The sequence below is a fragment of the Notolepis coatsorum genome, assembly GCF_963971535.1.
Source record: "Notolepis coatsorum genome assembly, chromosome: 15".
In the NCBI taxonomy this organism is placed as follows: domain Eukaryota; kingdom Metazoa; phylum Chordata; class Actinopteri; order Aulopiformes; family Paralepididae; genus Notolepis; species Notolepis coatsorum.
The window spans coordinates 52,836,028-52,857,510 of NC_140179.1; the positions used below are offsets into that span (position 1 = coordinate 52,836,028).

General features: G+C 43.1%; 1 protein-coding gene across 1 annotated transcript; it reads left to right on the forward strand.

The window, feature by feature from the left end:
• Nucleotides 1-282: 282 nt before the first annotated feature.
• On the forward strand, nucleotides 283-21,000 carry cntd1 (cyclin N-terminal domain containing 1; the record flags this gene model as incomplete). The annotated part of the gene is made up of 7 exons (XM_084331007.1): nucleotides 283-327; nucleotides 1,671-1,746; nucleotides 2,651-2,822; nucleotides 3,154-3,319; nucleotides 3,724-3,868; nucleotides 9,403-9,499; nucleotides 20,875-21,000. The coding sequence occupies exons 1-7, from the start codon at nucleotides 324-326 to the stop codon at nucleotides 20,998-21,000; spliced, it is 786 nt and encodes a 261-aa protein (XP_084187133.1). The 5' UTR covers nucleotides 283-323.
• Between the last annotated feature and the right edge of the window lie 483 nt (nucleotides 21,001-21,483).

Here is a 21,483-nt window from a genome sequence, read left to right on the forward strand (position 1 = left end):
AATTAACCTAACATAGTTGCTTGCTATTTTGGTCTTCAGTTGAACCTCTAAATGTCGATAGACAGCTAACAAAGACATAACAGACAACATTTACTTTAGCTTTATTGAACAAGGGTGACTCAGTGGTTAAAACCCCTAACACTAGCAGTTAGCTTAAAATGGCAGCGAGATTTTTCCATTCTGCAAATCAAAGCAAACGTGTGATGTTTCGTGAAGTCTCTTTCGATCTGTTATCAGACTTTCTTATTAATCTCAACAAAAGAAACAAAGACAAGCTTACCAGCTTGTCAAAATGCAGTGGGGATTTTAAAAATAAAAAAACGATGGGTAAGTTGTAAACTCTTGCACCAAGGTCAAAGAGACTGGACATACGTTATATAAATGGTCTGTCTGCCTCATGTATTGCATACCTTCACCTTGTAATTGTATTTGATTGTTTGTTTGGTGTGTGCTTTAATTATTTCCCTTGCCTCTGTGGTGTATCGTCTGTCTCTTCTATTTTATTTTATTTTTGTCCACTTACCCTGTTACCCTTTGAGAGGTCCCTTTGTCCTCTTGCCAGGCCTTCATTGTATATAATAATCTGTTCTTAATTGACCTGCCTGGTTAAATAAAGGTTAAATAAAATCAAATAAAATGTTCTTCCTGTGCCCCAGTCCAGTCAGTATTTGTGAACACTCACCACCACTCTCTCCTAAATCTAGAAATCAGATGATAATAACCCTCCAATCAGTGATGTTACTGGGATGTAAAATCTGAGGCTGCTCCATGCTCAATGAATGGAGCTCTGACATTATGAGTCCATAACATATGTATGTGAGCGCTTACTCCCAATGTGTTAAGAAATACTGACTAACTGTCCTGGGGCACAGGAAGAACATAATGTGAATGCCTAAACAGAACACTGAGACAGCACTCCAGACTGAGACAAGAAACAGGTCTGACCAATGTCCTCTGGATTATTGTCCACCCACACAGTTAGAATACAACAGCTAATAATAATGTTACACGTTTTGAAATGTGATGCCTGTCATTATTGTTAATATCTTGTGTTGCTGGTGAAGTGCTAAGTGATTACTAATGTATTTAGCTATGTGATATAGTGTCTCAACATGTGACAAATTGTACAACAGATTCTTATTCAAGTCCAATCAAAACATTGACTACAAAAGCTAAATTTAGGCTTGCTACATTCCAATTAATTGTACACTTTAGGTCCCTCTTGAAAGAAATGGGATATTTCTCACTCTCCGAGAACTGCATTAGAGCTTGTGATTGTGAGCTGCTCTTGCTTTGTGAGTCCACTTTATTACCTCTCAGTCTGACATAGCCTAGTTCTGATAGCTACTGGGTTAATACTAGCACTTAGCAATCCGTTTCTTACAGGGCTGTACAGTGACTTGGTGTTTCAGAAGTATCACATCTGCTCTTAAATTTAACTAACTAACTAACCAACAGAATAAATGAAATAGTCCCAGAGGAAAGTCATCTAAGAGCAAGGTGAAAAGCATTTCCCACTTCTACCATAAATCTAAAATTGCTCCATTTGCAATTTTCTAGGCGGCATTAATTAAACTTTAGGAGTGTATGCTTCTAAATTGGCAGGACTGTATAATCCTGACTTATTTTGCCCTGGCTGACCCCCTTCAAACCTGTCTTTTATCCATCAGAATACATATTTCTGATAGCTGAAACATTAGGACTTGACCCACTGGTTGGATACCATGCTACTGAAATACTAGAAAGGTAAGAGTTATTGCAATTTTAGAAAGGTAAGATTTTTATACTATTGAAATATTAGAAAGGTAAGAGTTTGATAGATACTGTTGAAATATTAGAAAGGGAAGAGTTTGATAGATGCTATTGAAATATTAGAAAGGTAAGCATTTCATAGATTCTGTAAACTACTAACGAGTCGGTTGCAGTCAACCAGCACCTGCTAACAGGTCTGACCCTTTAGCTCAGCTGGTGCGCCACCTGTGGATCCTATGGTCCCAGGTTCAAATCCACTCGGTTACATTGGTGGCAGCGGTGGGATCCCTCTGCCCTGTGAATCTGTATACAGGTTCACGTAGCAATGGGGGTGGGACCTCAGTGCCTTAAACCTGGGAAAGTGCGTGCATGGATGAAAGAACGTGACAGGACACACTTCTCGGGGGAGGGCGACTGTAAACTACTAACGAGTCGGTCGCAGTCAACTAGCACCTGTTAACGGGTCTCACCCTTTAGCTCAGCTGGTTAGTGCAGCCGCCTGTGGATCCTATGGTCCAGGTTCAAATCCCCTCTGTTACAATAATTGAAATATTAGAAAGGTAAGACTAGAGTTCGATACCATGCTACTGAAATACATGAAAGGTAAGAGTTGGATACCATGCTACTGAAATACACAAAAGGTAAGAGTTGGCTACCATGCTACTGAGATACATGAAATTAGAATCTAAAGGTATACAACCTTTTACACTTGAGTATCTTGCACCACACTGTGTCATAGATGACTAAACTACCATTTAACTTTTTAAATCTTGGTTTGAAATCTTTCTTTCCCCTCTGTGAGTGTGTTTGTTCTTCAATAGTTAACAGCCTTGTCATTGTCAAACCATGTGACGTAATGGTTGAATAGGCTAATCTGTGAACAATGGCGTTCTCCTAGGTTCATGATTAGGCACCTTGAAGATTTGTTCACCACGCCCACACCTCAAGCTGCCACCGCCAATCTGCCGGAGAGCTGCGAGGATCTTGTTTTTGAAAAGCTGAGTGAGAAATTCTCTCTCATCGTCTTTTCCTGTGTACAACTCGCAAGCAAGCTCTCCTTGCGTGGTAATGTAAGTTTTGAAATAACTTTTACAGTTGATAATTCAAATACGTCTTGAAATGTTCTGAACAGCAAAACATAATTTGCAAATCCATAGTGACGCCTCATCCAAAATAGTTTTGACTTTGAATGTCATAATTTCTCTAAAAGCACACATACCATAAAGATACATACCACTTGCATATGCAAATACAACAGCATTTGTAAAACTGGATTTGTGATTTTCTTCTGAGGAATTCAATTGAACTACTTCCGTCCTTTGTAAAATAGTATGGTGTAAAAAAAAAATAATAAAAAAAAAAGTGTAATAGTCTACAAAACATTTCTCTCTTTTCTGTAAGATCATCGACAACAATGCTGCTGTGCAGTTTCATTACAACCTACTAGGCCACAGTGTGTCCAAGCAGACTCTCCTGGAGTCTGAATTGATGATCTTGAAAAAGCTTGAATTCAGACTAAATGCCCCCAATCCTTTGGCATATGTGGAGATACTTCTGGAGGTCCTTGGTAAGTTGACCTACACTGAGATGTATCAGTGCTAATGCTTTATATACCATACTGAGATGTACCATTACCAGTGTTTTATACCATCCTGAGATGTATCATTACCAGTGTTTTATACCACACTGAGATGTATCAGTGCCAATGTTTTATACCACACTGAGATGTATCAGTGCCAATGTTTTATACGATACTGAGATGTACCGTATCAGTACCAGTGTTTTATACCATACTGAGATGTACTTTTAAAAACATAATTCTTAACCCATTGAATCCCAGAAACACATTTTGTGTGTATATGCAGGCTATATAATGCATTATTAGCAGGCGTTTCAGGTCTAAATGGGTTAAAGTGAGTGATATTCTCCTTTTGAATATAGTGACTGACTACACACACTTGATTCTTGCAGGCCACAACGAGTCCTCCATCCCCATGGAGGATCTCCATCATCTCTGCCGTCATGTCCTCCAGTTCATCAGCCTCCAGAGAGAAGCCATCTATGACTCGTTGCTCATGGCCACCACTCAGTCCCTCAGCCCATCCAGTGAGCAGAGGTCAGTTCACCCCGTTTACAGTCTGAGTCAGGGTCGGCTGCTGTCGTTTGAACATTTTCAATACCGGTGCCAATATTGATAACCAGGGATTTGATAACTTTGATAATTTTTTTTTGATCAACTTTTTATTTTCCATTTTCCATGTAATAAAAATACAACACAATACAGTAACAACAACAATAATACACAAGACACCACAGGACAGTACTTCAACAATAATAACTACAATACAACCAGAAATAACAAAATAATAAATACAGAATACAAAAACCAAATCATATTATCACAGACATCACAAAAACACTTCCTCCCCCACTCCCACCCCAATCTTTGATTATTTTGATTATCTCTATACCTTGTGCTGTATTAGCCAATCAGAGGCTTTGTTACATTTAACTTTTTTATTTTTTTATTTAACTCATTCAGCACCAGAGGGCGCTGTTTACTGTTACTGTTGAAAGGCCAGCGCTTTAACACTATGGCGACCGGCGCCCCGCGGCGATTTAGGCCTCAGAGGACAGAGGATTGTAAACAAACCGATGTACTTTCTAAGAGCTTTATATATCATTTATAGTATTGCTATCTGTCCATTCTCATTGTCACTTGAGTGCATAAACCGTGCCTTCATAATGGCTTAAAGAAAATAAAAATCCATCGGTTGGTTGTCATTTTATAGCGTCGTGAATATAAGGTATATCGCTCTTTTCGTCTAGGCTTTTCTGCAGGAGGCTGCAAAAAAGGCTAAACGTTGGCGCCGTTATATCAAACGCCATTTCTGCTGTATATATACGAATGAAATAAAACAAACTGCGTAGCATCCGGACTATTACAGAGCATCTATGGATGAAATGGGGGCGGCGGGGAACGCCGATCAGTATTATTGATTAGCAATAGAGTGTGCGTTCCGGTAGCCAATGTCAGTAGTCTATCACGTTAGGTTATAAAACAATGTCCAATCCAGCTGTAATTTGGGGTAATATTATCCTACCGTCAGGCCATGTGATCGCCGGCAGCATTTCCTCACCAGTCATCGGATTCTGGTAGATCGATATGCACATTGGCTAATCATAAATCCCATTATTCCACGCTGAAAAAAACTTTCGGCAAGCTGATCCAAGATGGAGGGTCTTCTTTTGGAATCAAGGATCTATGATCCGCCCACAGGTCTGTAAAAGCATTTTTTTTTTAAATCCCATCAATGATACTGCAGTGGAGCGATGGCGCCCCTAAGCGGATCTGGCCGGTACTGCATGTTTCGAAAATCAAATATGTGGAAAGATCCTGCTAGTGGATCGGGTACCTAATAAGCGTTATAAATATGGAATAAAACAATAACAACTCGTCACGAGTATACTCGTGGCTCTGGACCACAACGCATGGAATCGAAACATGTATGTACTCGTGAACGGACGCCATAGTGTTAAAGTATACGAATACGTGGCGGTTTTGCAGGGCTAAAACTATATTATATATTATTGCTATGGATATAATAATATTGCCCATTTGACATCACCTATCTATCGTTTAATATGAGAAAAATAAATACATTTTTTCATCCATACATTCCCGTTTTATACCGTGGTGAATATGACTATAGTTTTAGAATAATCCTGTCTAATCCCAGAAAATTTCGCTATGCAGCGATACGTGCAATTCACTAAAAACGTTGTCATTTCTCGCCTGTACACGCTACTATTTTAAAATCACATCTATATTATCGGTATTATGTTTCATCATGAATGCATGAAAAGGGGGGGGGGGGTCGTTTTTTTATGCTTTGATCGTCACCAACGGAATACGTTACACAGTACATTACACACATACGCTTCGATCGCAATGAAGGAATTATTGGATCAACACAAGATTGATACCATATAGCCCTTACCTTGACTAGGATGCAGGGACGTGCACCGGACTTTATAGGGGCAGGTGCTCAAAGGCTGAAAAGGGCACTATACCTGTGTGTGTTTCAACCGAGCCCGCGAAGCGCACAAGCCCGATTTTTAAGGGCCCTTTTCGGGCGGGGGGGCCCCCTTTTTATGGTTTTTGGGCGGTTTTTGTGATGCTTTTTGGGGGGTTTTGGTGATCAAATATATTGAACTATAATACTATATATTGAACTATAATAATCAGTGCAGGAGCTCACTTATCCTTGAAAGACACTTTTATCACTGACTTAAAAGGCCCATACATCTCCATAAATGATCAGGGGGGAGGGAATAAGTGCTTACCCTACAGACCCCAAGAAGTGCTGTATATTCTGTATTGTTTAATATAAATGCATTTTTTATTCCAATCCCGATTTGTATTTGAGATTCCCAAAGCCCATCGGACTTGACTTCTTCGTGTCCCTCAATGAGTGTAATACCAGCATTCAACTGTATGCGCCACAGCGGTTTCTATCATCATCATCATCACCACCCACGCTATGCATAAAATATATAGGTCCGTGGACGCGGAGAGGCACGCTGAGGAGGCCGTGCAAACTGCAATGGAATATGGGGCATCTCTCTCTCTCTTTACCTAATATTTTGATCTATCCTGACATTTTCCAGTTGGAAGAGCTGCAGCTAGGCCCTATTGATCATATTCAACAACATGCCCTCTGCTCGAATACGCATCGAATGAGTGTTATAAAACATTGATATCAGGAGCTATCTGTGGCTACTGCTGGCCTGCTATATAACGTTGATACAGCGCCTCTGTGAACTATTTAGTTCAGTGGGACATTTCGTTTTGAACAGTGAGCTGGCGTCAGCTAATGTGAGCTACAGCTGAGGTATCATACACGTCTCTACTAGACTTGCTGGAGCGTTTGTTGATGTCAGGAGCTATCGGTAGCTGGCCGGCTAGATACCGTTCGGTTAGACAATGCCTCATCATGTATTGGACTGGAAGTGAATGGTTGACTGGGTCATTTTGTAATGGTAGCTAACGTTAACTCAGGGAGACGCCGTCCTCCCGTCCCACTAGACTAGACCCGTGTTTACATGCGCGCGGGAGGGGCTAAAGGGAGCAGACGAGGGAGCAGACGCTGCACCACTGTGTGGGAGTGAGTGCAGCTCCCGGTGTCTGAGACAGAACTCAGCGAATGAGATCGGTTTTGACGATCGGCGAAAATAAAGCATTATCACCGATCACCGATCGCATATTTATACTGATTATCGGCCGATAACGATCGGTGGCCGATCGATCGGGGCATCTCTAGTAAAAACATTTACTATACTATTCTATTCTTCTGATAGCAGGTGTTTAATCAAAGATCCCTGCTTTCTTGTCTTGCACAAGGACCAATCAGCATGGGTATGAGCGGGTTCATTTTCCATTGATGGGGATTTGATTGGCTGTTTTTAAATAAAGTGCGGCCGCAGGATTAATAACGTTAACGTTAGTTCGGCCAGAGAAACAAATATACTAATTAAAATAGTTGGACCTCCGAGATTTGTACTTTGTACTTTGTAGGTCTGCATTTTAAATGTAAGGAGTAAAAAGTATGTTTTTTTTCTCTGAAATGTAATTGAGTAAAAGTACAAGTATACAAACCTAATAATACTTGAGTAAAGTACAAATCGCCAAAAACAAATCCCAAATCCCCCAAAACAGTAACGAAGTACAATTACTCAAGTACTTTACACCCCTGTGTGTACTGTACTGTAAATAGTCCTGTTGATCTTAAGCTGTAAAATGGGTTTGATGAACCAAGGTAAAAAGAGAGCTGACCAATGATGACTTTATAAATGAACAGAACAAATAATAATAATAATAATAATTCATTACATTTTATATAGCGCTTTTCTAGACACTCAAAGCGCTCCCCACAATGTAGGGTGGAAATGGCCTCCTTCACCACCACTGGTAGCACCCAACCTTGGGCTACGCAGGCGCAATGGCTACCTGCAGGGAACAAACGTAACTTTTTGACTTACCAGCCATTTGGCTGGTCGATTTTTTAAAAGTACCAGCCGGGCAGATTTTTTACTAGCCAAAAATTATAAATAGCTTTTTAGTATATCGCCATGTGTTATTATTACATATAATATTCTCATATGCTATTTTCAATTAATATCATAAACAACATAAGGAATATTAGCATAATTTTGAGTGGACTGAAGGAATGAGTCAGCGTTAATAGTTTTAAATGCAAATAATTTATTGAAACATAGAAGTGGGGTCAGGACACACACACACACACTGTGTTTCAACTCACCACCCCCACATCATATTGTAGTCTGTCTTCAAACTTCCACTCCTCTCGAAACTTTTTTATATTTGAATATCAACATTATCTGTCCATCCTCAGTAATCCTCAGTTTACTATAATATACTCCTGTCCTGAGTCCTGACTAGTGACTCCGTCGTCTTTCCAAACAAACGCACACACACAGGGAAGGGGAGAGTGCCCCCCCCCCCCCCCCATTTCCCTTTCCTCAGTGCTGTTCACTGTGGCTCTGCCTCGTCTGATCATCAGGATTAGCTTGTTAGCTTACGTAAACGTTGTAGTGATTGGTACATAAACGTTCATTTCGGGCGATGTGGGCATAAAGGAATGGCGACGGTGCAAAGCATGTAGCTGCATTGGACGGAGTGGGCGGATATCATATGACTCGCGGAGTTGCTAGAGGGTTTTTCAAAATAAGAGTATCATATGAACCTGAACGTTGCTAGCTGCCGGAGCCCAGATATTATGACTGGAGCTGCGCTTGGGGCGGCAATGAGACCCGCACAGGATTTTCAAAATAAGAGTATCGATATGAACTATTATTTTTAGCCGCCAGACGGTAAATCTACACGCATTTGGCGAATGGCGTCTAGTTATTTTGTTCCCTGGCTACCTGGCACCAGGCACACATCACACTACACAATGGCTGAACGGCTCAGGAGACAGGGATTGATATCAGCCAATTAAGGGGAAGGGATGATTAGGTGGCCTTGGTGTCAGAGACCTGATTGGGAGTTTGGACAGGAACGTCTGGGGAACCCCCTACTTTTTGCGATAGGCGTCCTGGGTTCTTTAACAACCGAGATTCAGTCAGGACCTGACTCTTAATGTGTTATACCAAAGCAGGGCTCTTTTGCCTAGAGGTCACTGTTAGGCGGCATTACGTATTCTACCTTTAAGACGCTGAAGGAGTGTTGATGACCTACTCATCTATTAACAGTATCTTGCGGGGTATTAGAAAGTCTTAAAAAGTATCAAATTCATCATTCACAATTTAAGGAAATAATAAATAAATAAAAAAATATGAAATATATTAAATGTTTTTGTATTAAAAAACGGGGCTACCGGGAGCTTTGTGCCTCTGGCGAGAGCTTGTATGGAACATGCATGAATTTTAATTAAAGTGCTGCCGCCAGGTCAGTGTCGCTATGTGTTTATTTCTTTTGCTAGTATGGGTGTGACATTGGTATAAAATCTTGCTCTAAATGGTATTAAAAAAGTCTTAAATTTTACTTGTTGAAGCCTGCAGATACCAGATTAGGGTGCTATGGGTGGCCTACAATAATGAGCCTGTATGTCTCCCATATAAACCCAGAGAGAAGTTTGTGACAGTGACTGAAGACTGCATGCTTCTTGGTGTTGTTGTCATCGCTGTAGCCGCGTACATCCTCAACTACAACGACTGGGACCAGGTGATACAGTACATTCATCCACCTCTTAAGCCTTATTCATCTACTTCATAATCAGTGGTCCTCTGTACTTAAACATACTTTATTACTGTGCCTAAAAAAGTGTTCTGCAGAAAATGTACAGTATATTTAGTTTTACAATGTTCTGTCTTTCATCAAACCTTTATTTAACCAGAAAATAAAAACCCTATTTTTCAAGGGTGATCTGGCCAAGAAGGCAAGCACAAATTATGACAAAACATACATAACAAGACACAATACACATACAGTAGACTACCATACAACCGATATTTTAAATGAAAAGTAAAATTCAGTTAAAAAAAGAAATGCAACCACAATAAAACAATAGCAATCAACCAAAATTAAAAATTCAACATCAAAGCAGGAGCAGCAGGTGGAAAGGATTTCCGATATTTTTTGTTTAAAACAAAACAAGGAGATCGGAGAGGTCAATTTGAGACGTGTCTGGAGGTAATTCCAGGCCCAAGGACCAAAATAAAATAGGCTTCTTTTACATCCCTCAGTCCCCACGGGTGGTATTTTAAAGCGCATCCAGGTGCTGGATCTGAGGCTTTGCTGTATTTTAGCAAGTGATCTCTATTCTAGGTTAGGGTTAGATGTGACCTCTCCACTCCAGTGAGGTTAAGATAAGGGTTAGGTGTGACCTCTCCAGTGAGGTTAAGGTAAGGGTTAGGTGTGACCTCTCCGGTGAGGTTAAAGTGCAGGGACACGTATGTGAGAATGCTATTCATTGACTACAGCTCAGCATTCAATACCATTGTGCCCTCCAAACTCACCATCAAACTCCGGGACCTAGGACTCAACCCGGCCCTGTGCAGCTGGATCCCCTGACAGGCAGACCTCAGGCTGTGAGGATGGGCTCCATCACCTCCTCCACACTAGACTCTCAACACCGGTGCCCCCCAGGGCTGCGTACTCAGCCCCCTCCTGTACTCCCTGTTCACACATGACTGTGTGGCCACACCATCCATCCAACACCATTATCAAGTTTTCTGACGACACCAGTCATTGGCCTGATCACCGGCAATGACGAGTTGAAGTATAGAGAGGAAGTGAGTGCACTGGCAACATGGTGCCAGGATAACAACCTCCACCTCAACGAAGGAGCTCATCATGGACTACAGGAAGTCCCAGGGGGGAGAGCACGCCCCCATTCACATCGGCGGGTCAGCGGTGGAGAGTGTCAGCAGCTTCAGGTTCCTCTGGGTCAACATCAGCGAGAACCTGTCCTGGTCTCACCACACCGGCATCGTTGTCAATGGACTCCAGGTTACTCTGCAACTTTTACCGGTGCACTATAGAGAGTATCCTGACTGGCTGCCTGGTATGGCAACTGCTCAGCCATCGACCACAAGGCTTTGCAAAGGGTGGTGAAGTCAGCACAACACATCACCAGGACTGAGCTGCCAGCCATGGACGACCTCTAAACACAGAGGTGCAGAAGGAAAACCCAGAACGTTATCAGAGACCACAGTCACCCCAGTCACAAACTGTTCACTCTGCTACCGTCGTGGCAAACGGTACAGGAGCATCCGCACAAGAACCAGCAGGTTCAGGAACAGCTTTTTCCCCACAAGCCACAAGACTCACGAACAAGGACAATAAGTAAGGGATAATGTATAGCTACGAGGTCATTGTCGCAAAATAATTGACCGACACGGAGTTTAAAATACCGAGCCGCCTCGGCGAGGTGTTTTAAACGTCAGTGAAGGTCAATTATTTTGCGATGATGACCGAGTATAGCTATACATTATCCCGCTTATTACATGGCTAACTTACTAACAATATACCTAATTCATTTTACAAAATCGACAAGACGAGATCAAATGCAGACGCAGTTGTTCTGTGGCTCTGTCAGCCCAAATAAAGTGATTATTATTATCGCCGGCAGCCCGGCAGGTGTGTCTAATTACACTGAAACAGTGTGTGTCAGTGGGGCTTGATTGCGAACAGCTGTGCACAGCGGTCATTATTGTTCCACAGAGGTCCGTTATCGAGTAATATCGGACCTCTGACGAGCGCTATTGACCAATCACAAGCAAGCATTTCGGCGAATGTGAAAACGCCATGTAATAACAGTAGATAGCCCTATTCAAAACTCTTGAACACACACACACACACACACACACACACACACACAATCACCCTGCACCTTAATATGCACATACACTTATACGCAAGAATCTTACCTCATTTTATATTTTATTTCACCACTACAACTTATTGTTACCATTCTTGTATTCATTGTTGTTTCTTAACACTTTGACTGCCGGGACACGTCTTTTCACGTCTTTGCTGGCCATGCTAAAGTTGCCGGGGGACGCTGTACAGCGTCCTTATATCAATATTTCAAAAATCTGCGATCGGATTCATATTCCCCCTCCGCTGGCCTGAGATCCACCAGCAGGACCCACTGAGCTCTCTGGCGGTTCAGGAGCGCCATCTGGTGGCCGATCGGCGCAATCGCCACACAGGATCTTGAATAGAGGTTGTCATGACGACCGTAGTACTTCCGGGCGCTTGCTATGGTTCATGGGACTCTGGCTCGTCACGCTACACGGTGATCGATTGGCAATAACTCGATAAACAACATGATTTGGACGTATATACCATTATACAAGCTGGAGATGGACCGGGTAAAAATATATCCCATAATGATAAAATTTCTACTCGACGATGATCGCCCAACGGCGCGCGGAGACTGGGGTGAGTTTTAGCGTGTAACGTTACCGTCTTAGATACTAACTGCTATTATCAACATTTGACCCACATTAGATGATTGGTATAACGCTGCCCACGGAATTATAAACGCCCCCTCGCCCATCCGGTCAACATCAGATGACGTGTAGTAACTTCTAGAAGTACGTCTAGTTGGAATTTTTTATATCGCGCTGATTGCCATCAAACTATATATATATACTATACTATAAGCTATATATCACGTTCTGGAGAAAGCTGCAGAAAGAGATGAAAACATACTTATACATTAGACCATACTTTACTATGAATATGTGAATGAAAAAGTTTAACGTTGCTACACAATGAACAATACATATAGGACTTTGAATGGGCCCTAATAATGGCAATGTAGCAATAGAATTTAAAAAGTTATAGCCCTGCAAAGAAGGGGACTTTCTCCATAGACAAATAGCGCTGGCAATCTATGGTATATCATTAATTTAACCCAAGGCAACCAAAGTGTTAATTGTGCAAATAAAGAACTTGAGTAAGGGTTAGGTGTGACCTCTCCAGTGAGGTTACAGTTAAGATTAAGGTAAGGGTTAGGTTTATAAACAAACAAGCGTGAAAAGATATGGACCATCAAGTGTTCACTGTATTAAATTATTAAGATTATCAGCCTCATATATCTCACATTTACCTACCTGATGTGGAAATGTGAGTAAAATCACTGTTTTCCAGGGTATCCGTGGGATATTAAAAAGTCTTTCAATTCATAATTCTCAATTTAAGGCCTTACATTACATTTGCACAGGTATAAAATATTTTTGGGGGCAGCCCGGCTGTTGGGAGATTAAATAATATGAAATACAGTATATGAAATGTTTTTGTATTCAAGACAAGACCGCCTACATAACAACATGTGGCCTCTGGCCCCGTCATCATTCTGGGTGGGTGACCACGTTCAGTCCCGCTACCTCAGGTCTCAATTCATGGGCCATGATGCCAAAGCAGTGGATCTACTTTACGGTGGATTTCACTGGAGCTGCCTTTCCCCTCTCCCCACACTAAGCCCAAGCGTGAAACACATCGACCCAAACACCTTGAAAGTAAACAGGACCTCCAGCTTCTCTCCTTTGCAAATTCATCCTCAAGTCAGTGATTCTGTGGACTTCTAACTCCCACAGTAGTCTCCTTGGTCTTCACACCCCTCTTAAATCTAGAACCATCACTTTCCTACACTCAGCCCCCTGGTTCAGCCCTGAGCTGTGGAAGATGTAGACTGCTGGCTCAGCCCCCTGGTTCAGCCCTGAGCTGTGGAAGATGTAGACTGCTGGTTCAGCCCCCTGGTACACCCCTGAGCTGTGGAAGATGTAGACTGCTGGTTCAGCCCCCTGGTACACCCCTGAGCTGTGGAAGATGTAGACTTCTGGTTCAGCCCTGAGCTGTGGAAGATGTAGACTGCTGGTTCATCCCCCTGGTTCAGCCCTGAGCTGTGGAAGATGTAGACTGCTGGTTCAGCCCCCTGGTACACCCCTGAGCTGTGGAAGATGTAGACTGCTGGTTCAGCCCCCTGGTTCAGCCCTGAGCTGTGGAAGATGTAGACTGCTGGTTCAGCCCCCTGGTACACCCCTGAGCTGTGGAAGATGTAGACTGCTGGTTCAGCCCCCTGGTACACCCCTGAGCTGTGGAAGATGTAGACTGCTGGTTCAGCCCCCTGGTTCAGCCCTGAGCTGTGGAAGATGTAGACTGCTGGTTCAGCCCCCTGGTTCAGCCCTGAGCTGTGGAAGATGTAGACTGCTGGTTCAGCCCCCTGGTTCACCCCTGAGCTGTGGAAGATGTAGACTGCTGGTTCAGCCCCCTGGTTCAGCCCTGAGCTGTGGAAGATGTAGACTGCTGGTTCAGCCCCCTGGTTCACCCCTGAGCTGTGGAAGATGTAGACTGCTGGTTCAGCCCCCTGGTACACCCCTGAGCTGTGGAAGATGAAGATGTTAGGGTAGCGTTAAACTGGAGCCCAAGAGCAAAACACAGGGGAGAGAGAATGTAGCTGTTTAGGTTGTTTAATGTCCCAATAGGTACCAAGCAGACAGGGTTCGACAGGTGCGAGCAGGAGCACTCCTCGTGCTCCACAGGAACGTGCTGGCGGGCGGTGTCTTGTGACTGAGACACTGTAGGCCAGCAGCAGATGGTCCTGGGCACAGGGAGACAGGGGTTAGAGCAAGGCAGGGAAACAGACAGAGCAGCAAGGTAGGTTAGGTCCTCGTACCTAGGTAGGTGTAGCAACACTCGGACAGTGAGTGGCAGGAACCGCAGGGCTCTTATCACAGCCGGTGATGACCTGACGAGTCTCAGGTGTGCAGATAGAACTTGGCTGACAGCGTGTGAACACAGCGACAGGAAGCTGCCCATATAAGGGCGTGGAAGCAGGGGGAGAGAGAGAGGCTCTGGCCGTGATTGTAACAGAAGTCTGCTGGTTCAGCCCTGAGTTGTGGAAGATGTAGACTGCTGGTTCAGCCCTGAGTTGTGGAAGATGTAGACTGCTGGTTCAGCCCCCTGGTTCACCCCTGAGTTGTGGAAGATGTAGACTGCTGGTTCAGCCCTGAGCTGTGGAAGATGTAGACTGCTGGTTCAGCCCTGAGCTGTGGAAGATGTAGACTGCTGGTTCAGCCCTGAGCTGTGGAAGATGTAGACTGCTGGTTCAGCCCTGAGTTGTGGAAGATGTAGACTGCTGGTTCAGCCCCCCTGGCTCAGCCCTGAGTTGTGGAAGATGTAGACTGCTGGTTCAGCCCCCCTGGCTCAGCCCTGAGTTGTGGAAGATGTAGACTGCTGGTTCAGCCCTGAGCTGTGGAAGATGTAGACTGCTGGTTCAGCCCTGAGCTGTGGAAGATGTAGACTGCTGCTTCAGGATTGCCTGACAGACAAGCCTACAGAGAGCACCAGAAGCCTCCACACAGTCCCTCAGAGATGCACGGTTCACAGTTCTACTCCAATATCATCAACAATAACCCTGGAAACTCCAAGCAACTTTTCTCTACTATAAACCACCTCCTCAAACTCTCTCTCTTTCTCTCTCTCTCTCTCTGAAAAGCCACAGAGGAGCAATGACTTCATCACCTTTTTCAAAAACTGCTCTCTAATCTTCAGCTCCTCTGTCCGGACTTCTGACCCTCAGCCTGGGATTTCTCAACCTATGTGCTGTTTCTCTGACATCTCACAGCGAGAGGTTGAGGACATCATCAGGAAGATGAAACCTTCCACCTGTGCCCTGGATCCCTTTCCAACAGCCCTGCTAAAATACAACCTCCATGCAGACCACAATACATTTAAATTTCACTGTTCTTGCTGTAAAGTACTGAAATAAGTAATAATAATGGGAGCATGTCTATGTTCCCCGGGTCCTACGTTCCCCGATTGATTGATTGATTGATTGATTGATTGATTGATTGATTGAAATTTTTAGACCACCAGCCCTGATTCCAAACTCTAACCTTAACCAACTTCGAAAGAGGGCCTAAGCTTAACCAGTTCAAAACAAGGCGGACATTAATAATTAATAAAATAATAAAAATTTATAAAATGTTCAATCAATTAATCAATCAATCAATCGGGGAACATAGGACCCGGGGAACATAGGACCCGGGGAACATAGGGATGATCCCATAATAATAATATTTATTTATATAGTGACCTTTCATACATAGAATGCAGCTCAAAGTGCTCAACAGAGCAAAAAAAACACAATTTTACAATAAAGCAAAAAAAGAAAAGAAAAGCAAGAGTTTAAAACCACAAAAACATGATTAAGAAAATAGCTAAAAAGCATAAATGACAACAGGGATTTTAAAATCAGCTAAAAGCAAGAGTATAGAAATAGGTCTTGAGCTGTGCTTTAAAGCTATCCACAGAGGCTGCCTGTTTTAGATGTAGTGGGAGATTATTCCAAGCCGTCTGCCCATAGTAACAAAAAGCTGCTTCGCCGTATATTTTATATGTCATTGTAGGCACCTCGAGTGACGATAAAGGAATCTGAATCTGAATCTGAATAAGCCTTGGATACCACTTGGTCAAAAGGTCTTAAAAGTCTTACATTTAACTTGTTGAAACCCCATTTCCCCACATTTACCATAACATAATACAGTATATTAGGGCGGCTACGTGGCATAGTGGGCAAGGCGCTCGCCACGAATGACGGAGACGCTGGGCTTGCCTGTTCGAGCCCAGCGTTCCACATTGCTTTCAGTTTAGCTGGTCGTTCATACTAATACACATTGGCCGTATTAGGGGGTGGGAAACTGATGGGTGGGGATCGGGCGTTGTGGACAGCGACTCCTACAGGTCGGTTGGTGCGCCTGCGCAGTGGAATCAGGAAGTGTCTGGGGCAGCGTGAGCCTCCCACGCGTTACTCCTCGCCACTGAGAGATCGAGCTGCGCAGGTGAAAAGATGCGACTGCTGTTACCTCAAGTACCGGAGGGGACTTGTGCTATGTATGACTTAGTCCACATTGCAGCCGGCTTGTGGGAGGCAAGAAACAGCGTTCGTGACAGGGGAGGGTTGAATTGGATGATACGAAATTGGGATGGGAGAAAAATATAGAAAATGGGAGAAAAAGTGGATAACAAAAAATAAACATAATACAATATATTATATGTACCATATCTCGTATGTATGTATTGTAGGGCTGCAACTAACGATTATTTTGTTACCGATTAATCTGTCTATTATTTGATCGATTATTCGATTAATCTAAACGATTAATTTACCAACAATTGATAAGAGCGTATGGACAAAGGGCACATGGAAACCAGTTGAGCAAAAACAGACAGTTTAATGAACAAAAAACATCTTCAATCTTCCTAAAAATACTTTCAGTCCAAAAACACAAAATTATACTAGGCCTGCTGGTCCTTTTGGGTGTTTGTTGGTTTTTCTCTGTCTGTTCAGTCGTCAGCCTCTCCTCTCTCTCCCTCGACTCTAAACATGCAGGCCTTCTCTTTTCCCAGTAATTGGGTTAATTTGTCCCTGGTGTGAGGATTGGGAGGTTGGGTCAGGCTCTGCCTCCCTCTGCTGGCCGCATAGCGCCCATCTACATTAATTTACATTAATTTACATTCAGTCATTTAGCTAACGCTTTTATCCAAAGTGACTTACAAGTTCTGTACGACAGGTCATCAGGAAGGGCACAACTCTATCAGCTGAGTAACAATGTTCATCAGAGTGTTGAGTGCTACAGTGTAGGTTAGTTTATTAGGACAAGTGCATGACAGTAAGGTTAGTTAGGGTTAGATCTTTTTATTTCAGATAATGGTTGAAGAAGTGCGTCTTTAGTCAACGGCGAAAGATTGGACGGGATTCGGCTGTCCTAACTGTGGTGGGTAGTTCATTCCACCATTGTGGGGCAAGGACTGAGAAAAGGCAGGTTCTCCTTGATGACCCTCCCGGAGCTTGGATAGGAGTAGGTCTGAGACGGCCAGAAGATTCAGAGCGTAGGGGTCTTGAGGGTGTGTAGTTAGAGACCATTGACCGGAGGTAGGCGGGAGCGGTTCCGGTTCAGATTACAATGCTGGTGTGGCGACATGGGGGTGGGGATAGTGCATGTTGAGCCCCTGCCTGCTGGTGTGGCGACATGGGGGTGGGGATAGTGCATGTTGAGCCCCTGCCTGCTAGTGTGGTGACATGGGGGTGGGGATAGTGCATGTTGAGCCCCTGCCTGCTGGTGTGGCGACATGGGGGTGGGGATAGTGCATGTTGAGCCCCTGCCCCCCAAAGCCCTGCTGCTGACCCCCATCAGGGCTGAGCCCAAACGTTCTGACCTTCGTTCGTTACGTTGGCATTCGAATTCTAAATCAACATTCGAATTTGTATATACATATATTTCTTTTATGCGTCTATTCATTCTGTTTAAACCAATGGGTTTTTTCTTCACAGTTGCAGATAAAGATTAGGCTACACTAATATTATAGTATTAAAACTGATGGGTTATATTCATTAAAGAAAGTTGATTTAATAAAAAATAAACGCATTTAATTAGATTAATCACTTTTATTCAAATTGAGGATTTAGTTTGAGGATATTTAAAAAAATATATATATATATATTATATATAGGGTGACCTCTTCCCAGTCACAGTGTGTATAGAGCTGGGTGTCCATGTGGCCAGAATACATTTCCCTTAGTGTTGATGATGCTTAGTCTTATCTTATGGTATAAATTACAATGTGATATGACTTATTTTTTATGTATTTATCTTGTGATGCAATTGTCATGGTCTTTTCTCCTCACAAATTCTTTATAATACTGCTCCAATGTGCAAAATATCAAATGTATTTATACAAAAATAAGTATATTGTTGGCCACGGTATTGTAAAAAAAGAAGAGAAAAAATACCTTTGTATTGATCCATGATGGTATTGGTATACCTCCTCCCAGGTATAATCCCCTCAACATCCCCTCCAAATTCCTCAGAGACTCAGCAGCCGCCATCACTCCAGTCATCACGCACATAATAAACCTCTCCATAAAACAGGGACACGTCCCCAAGGACTTCAAAATTGCGAGAGTGACCCCTCTGCACAAAAAGGGCAGCAAATTAGACCCAGGCAACTACTGCCATGTTTCTATTCTTACCTCCATCTCGAAAGTCATGGAAAAAATTGTCTACGAACAGGTCGAAAAGTACCTAGCGGAAAAAAATCGAATCTACGAATTCCAATCTGGCTTCAGAACATCCCACTCCACTGACACATGCCTTCTCTATTTGAACGACCACATCAAACAAGAGGTGGACGCGGGCAAATACTGCGGCATGGTCATGCTGGACCTACAAAAGGCCTTCGACACTGTCAATCACTCCATTCTGATTGACAAGCTAAAAGCAATTGGTTTTACCTTGAGGGGAGGGAACAGATGGTGGAGGTAAACGGTACCCTATCCCCCCCCCCTCACAGTGAGCTGTGGTGTTCCACAAGGAAGCATACTAGGACCGCTACTGTTCCTAATTTATGTAAATGACATGTCGTCAGCTTGTGACTGCAACTTGTTCCTGTTTGCGGACGACTCAGCCCTGCTGGTCTCTGACAAGAACAAGTTACCGGTTGAAAAAACCCTCAGCTCAGAACTAGGCAAAATCTGCATATGGCTCGCTGATAACAAACTATCATTACACATGGGCAAAACAGAGTCCATTCTCTTCGGTTCAAATAACAAACTCAGCAAGACCGACGGCTTCTCAGTTACAGTGGGTGACAATATTGTCACAAGGAAAGATGAAATTACCTACCTGGGTTCCATCCTAGAGGCTAATCTTTCCTGTGACAAAATGGCATCCAATGTAATAAAAAAAGTCAACCAACGAACTTGATTCTTGTACCGGATCTCCTCTCTGGTAAACAAGAATACCCTGAAGACTCTGGCAGGAGCACTCATTCAAGGGTACTACGACTATGCTTGCACCTCATGGTACCAAAGCACCTCAAAGGCGCTAAAAACAAAATTACAAACATCTCAAAACAAACTGGTCAGACTACTGCTTGACCTTACTCCTAGAACCCACCTCACCCCTGCCCACTTTGACAACCTAGGATGGCTTAGAGTAGACGACAGAGTACAGCAACTTGCAATGGGCCTGGTCTACAAGATACACTACACGACCAAGGTACCCATGATGTACATGTCAAAATACTTCCCAAAGGTCAGTGAATACCACGATCACAACACCAGAGGGAGCTCCACAAATCATGTTAAACCCAGATTCGGCTCAAACAAGGGACTAAACACGTTTCGCAATTATGCCACATCAATGTGGAACACCCTACCTAAAGCTGTAAAGGAATGTGAATCACTACCCACTTTCAAAACCACTCTCAAAGAACACCTACGGGAAACTGGCCCCTGTAAATGTCCTAACCCAACCCCCTCCAATGTACAGTAAATTACCTAGTATGGTTTTGTCAATATTCCAATGTACAGTTTTGCTTGTTTGTACAGTGTACCCACCCCCCAACCCCCTACAATGTACAGTAAATTACCTAGTATGGTTGTCAATATTCCAATGTACAGTTTTGCTTGTACAGTTGTACAGTGTTTCCCCCCCCCCCAACCCCTCCTACCCAACCCCCCCCCCCCCTCCTCCAATGTACAGTTTTTACGTCAAATGTATATACTCTCTTTTCTGGACTCTTTTTGTATCACAAACAGTACTGTATTTGCAAATCTGGTACAGTATGTCATAAATGTATAGTAGCAGTACTGTCTATCTGTATGTCATGTATGTCATATGTCCTGATGAATTGAAAATGGGGGACCCTGATGTAAACAAGACGAAAGTCTTTCTCTGGTCTGCATCCCCTTAACAATTGTGTGTATTGAGCTGTACTGTATTGTACCCATTCTGCAATCTGTTAATAAAGTTTTCAATCAATCAATCAATGTCATTTAGCCAAATCAGCAGCATGGCTGTGAGTGTGAGTCTTTCACCTTTTACATATCTAGCTTTGGCATGGATTGATTGTTTAGTTCACTAGCATGGCTAACAAATGCTTATATTATAGTCTGCCCCGAGTCTGATGTGGACAGTGAACATGTCTATAAGCAAAGGCGGTCTATATAACGAGGAGGCGGAGCACTGCAGGAGTAAGCCCCTCCCTCTTTTTTATAGACCTCTCCCCCTTTCATCTCACAGGTGGCGAAAGAGCTGAGCTACATCACAAGAATCTCACAGAGGAGCATCAGAGATTTCACCCACGTGACCCTGATGCACATCACCAGCGACGGTTCTCTTCAACTGTTCACTCGAAACAGGGTTTAGAGGTCAGGGGTCAAGGGTCACAGGTCACGTTAAAAGTAAATCAATTCAGTTTGTTATTTATATATATTTTTGTGCTAAAATTCAAACATTGAAAAACATTTGCCACAAGATGGTTGTCCGATTCCAATCTATTGACACATAGTCATTAAACTGCAATTTATGTTTCCATTTCTAATTGGTCCAAATGAAAGTGGATTGACCTGAACCCCCCGACCATCAAAATGACCTTTATTCATGTCAGTGCTTGATTTTGAATTGTATGCATCGACGAGGCCCATCAGGCACAGGATGACACGTGGCTGAGTGAGGATGGAATCGGCATAGGAACAGTAGCTCTAATAGTACAACAGTAGTACAGAGAGGTTTAAAGAAATACTCCAACATTATGGGAAATGCACTTACCATCGTCTCCAGCATCAGGCAAGAAGATAGATACCAGTTTCCTCTCTATGAGTTCAGTAGAAAGCTATCTGGCTGCAAGCT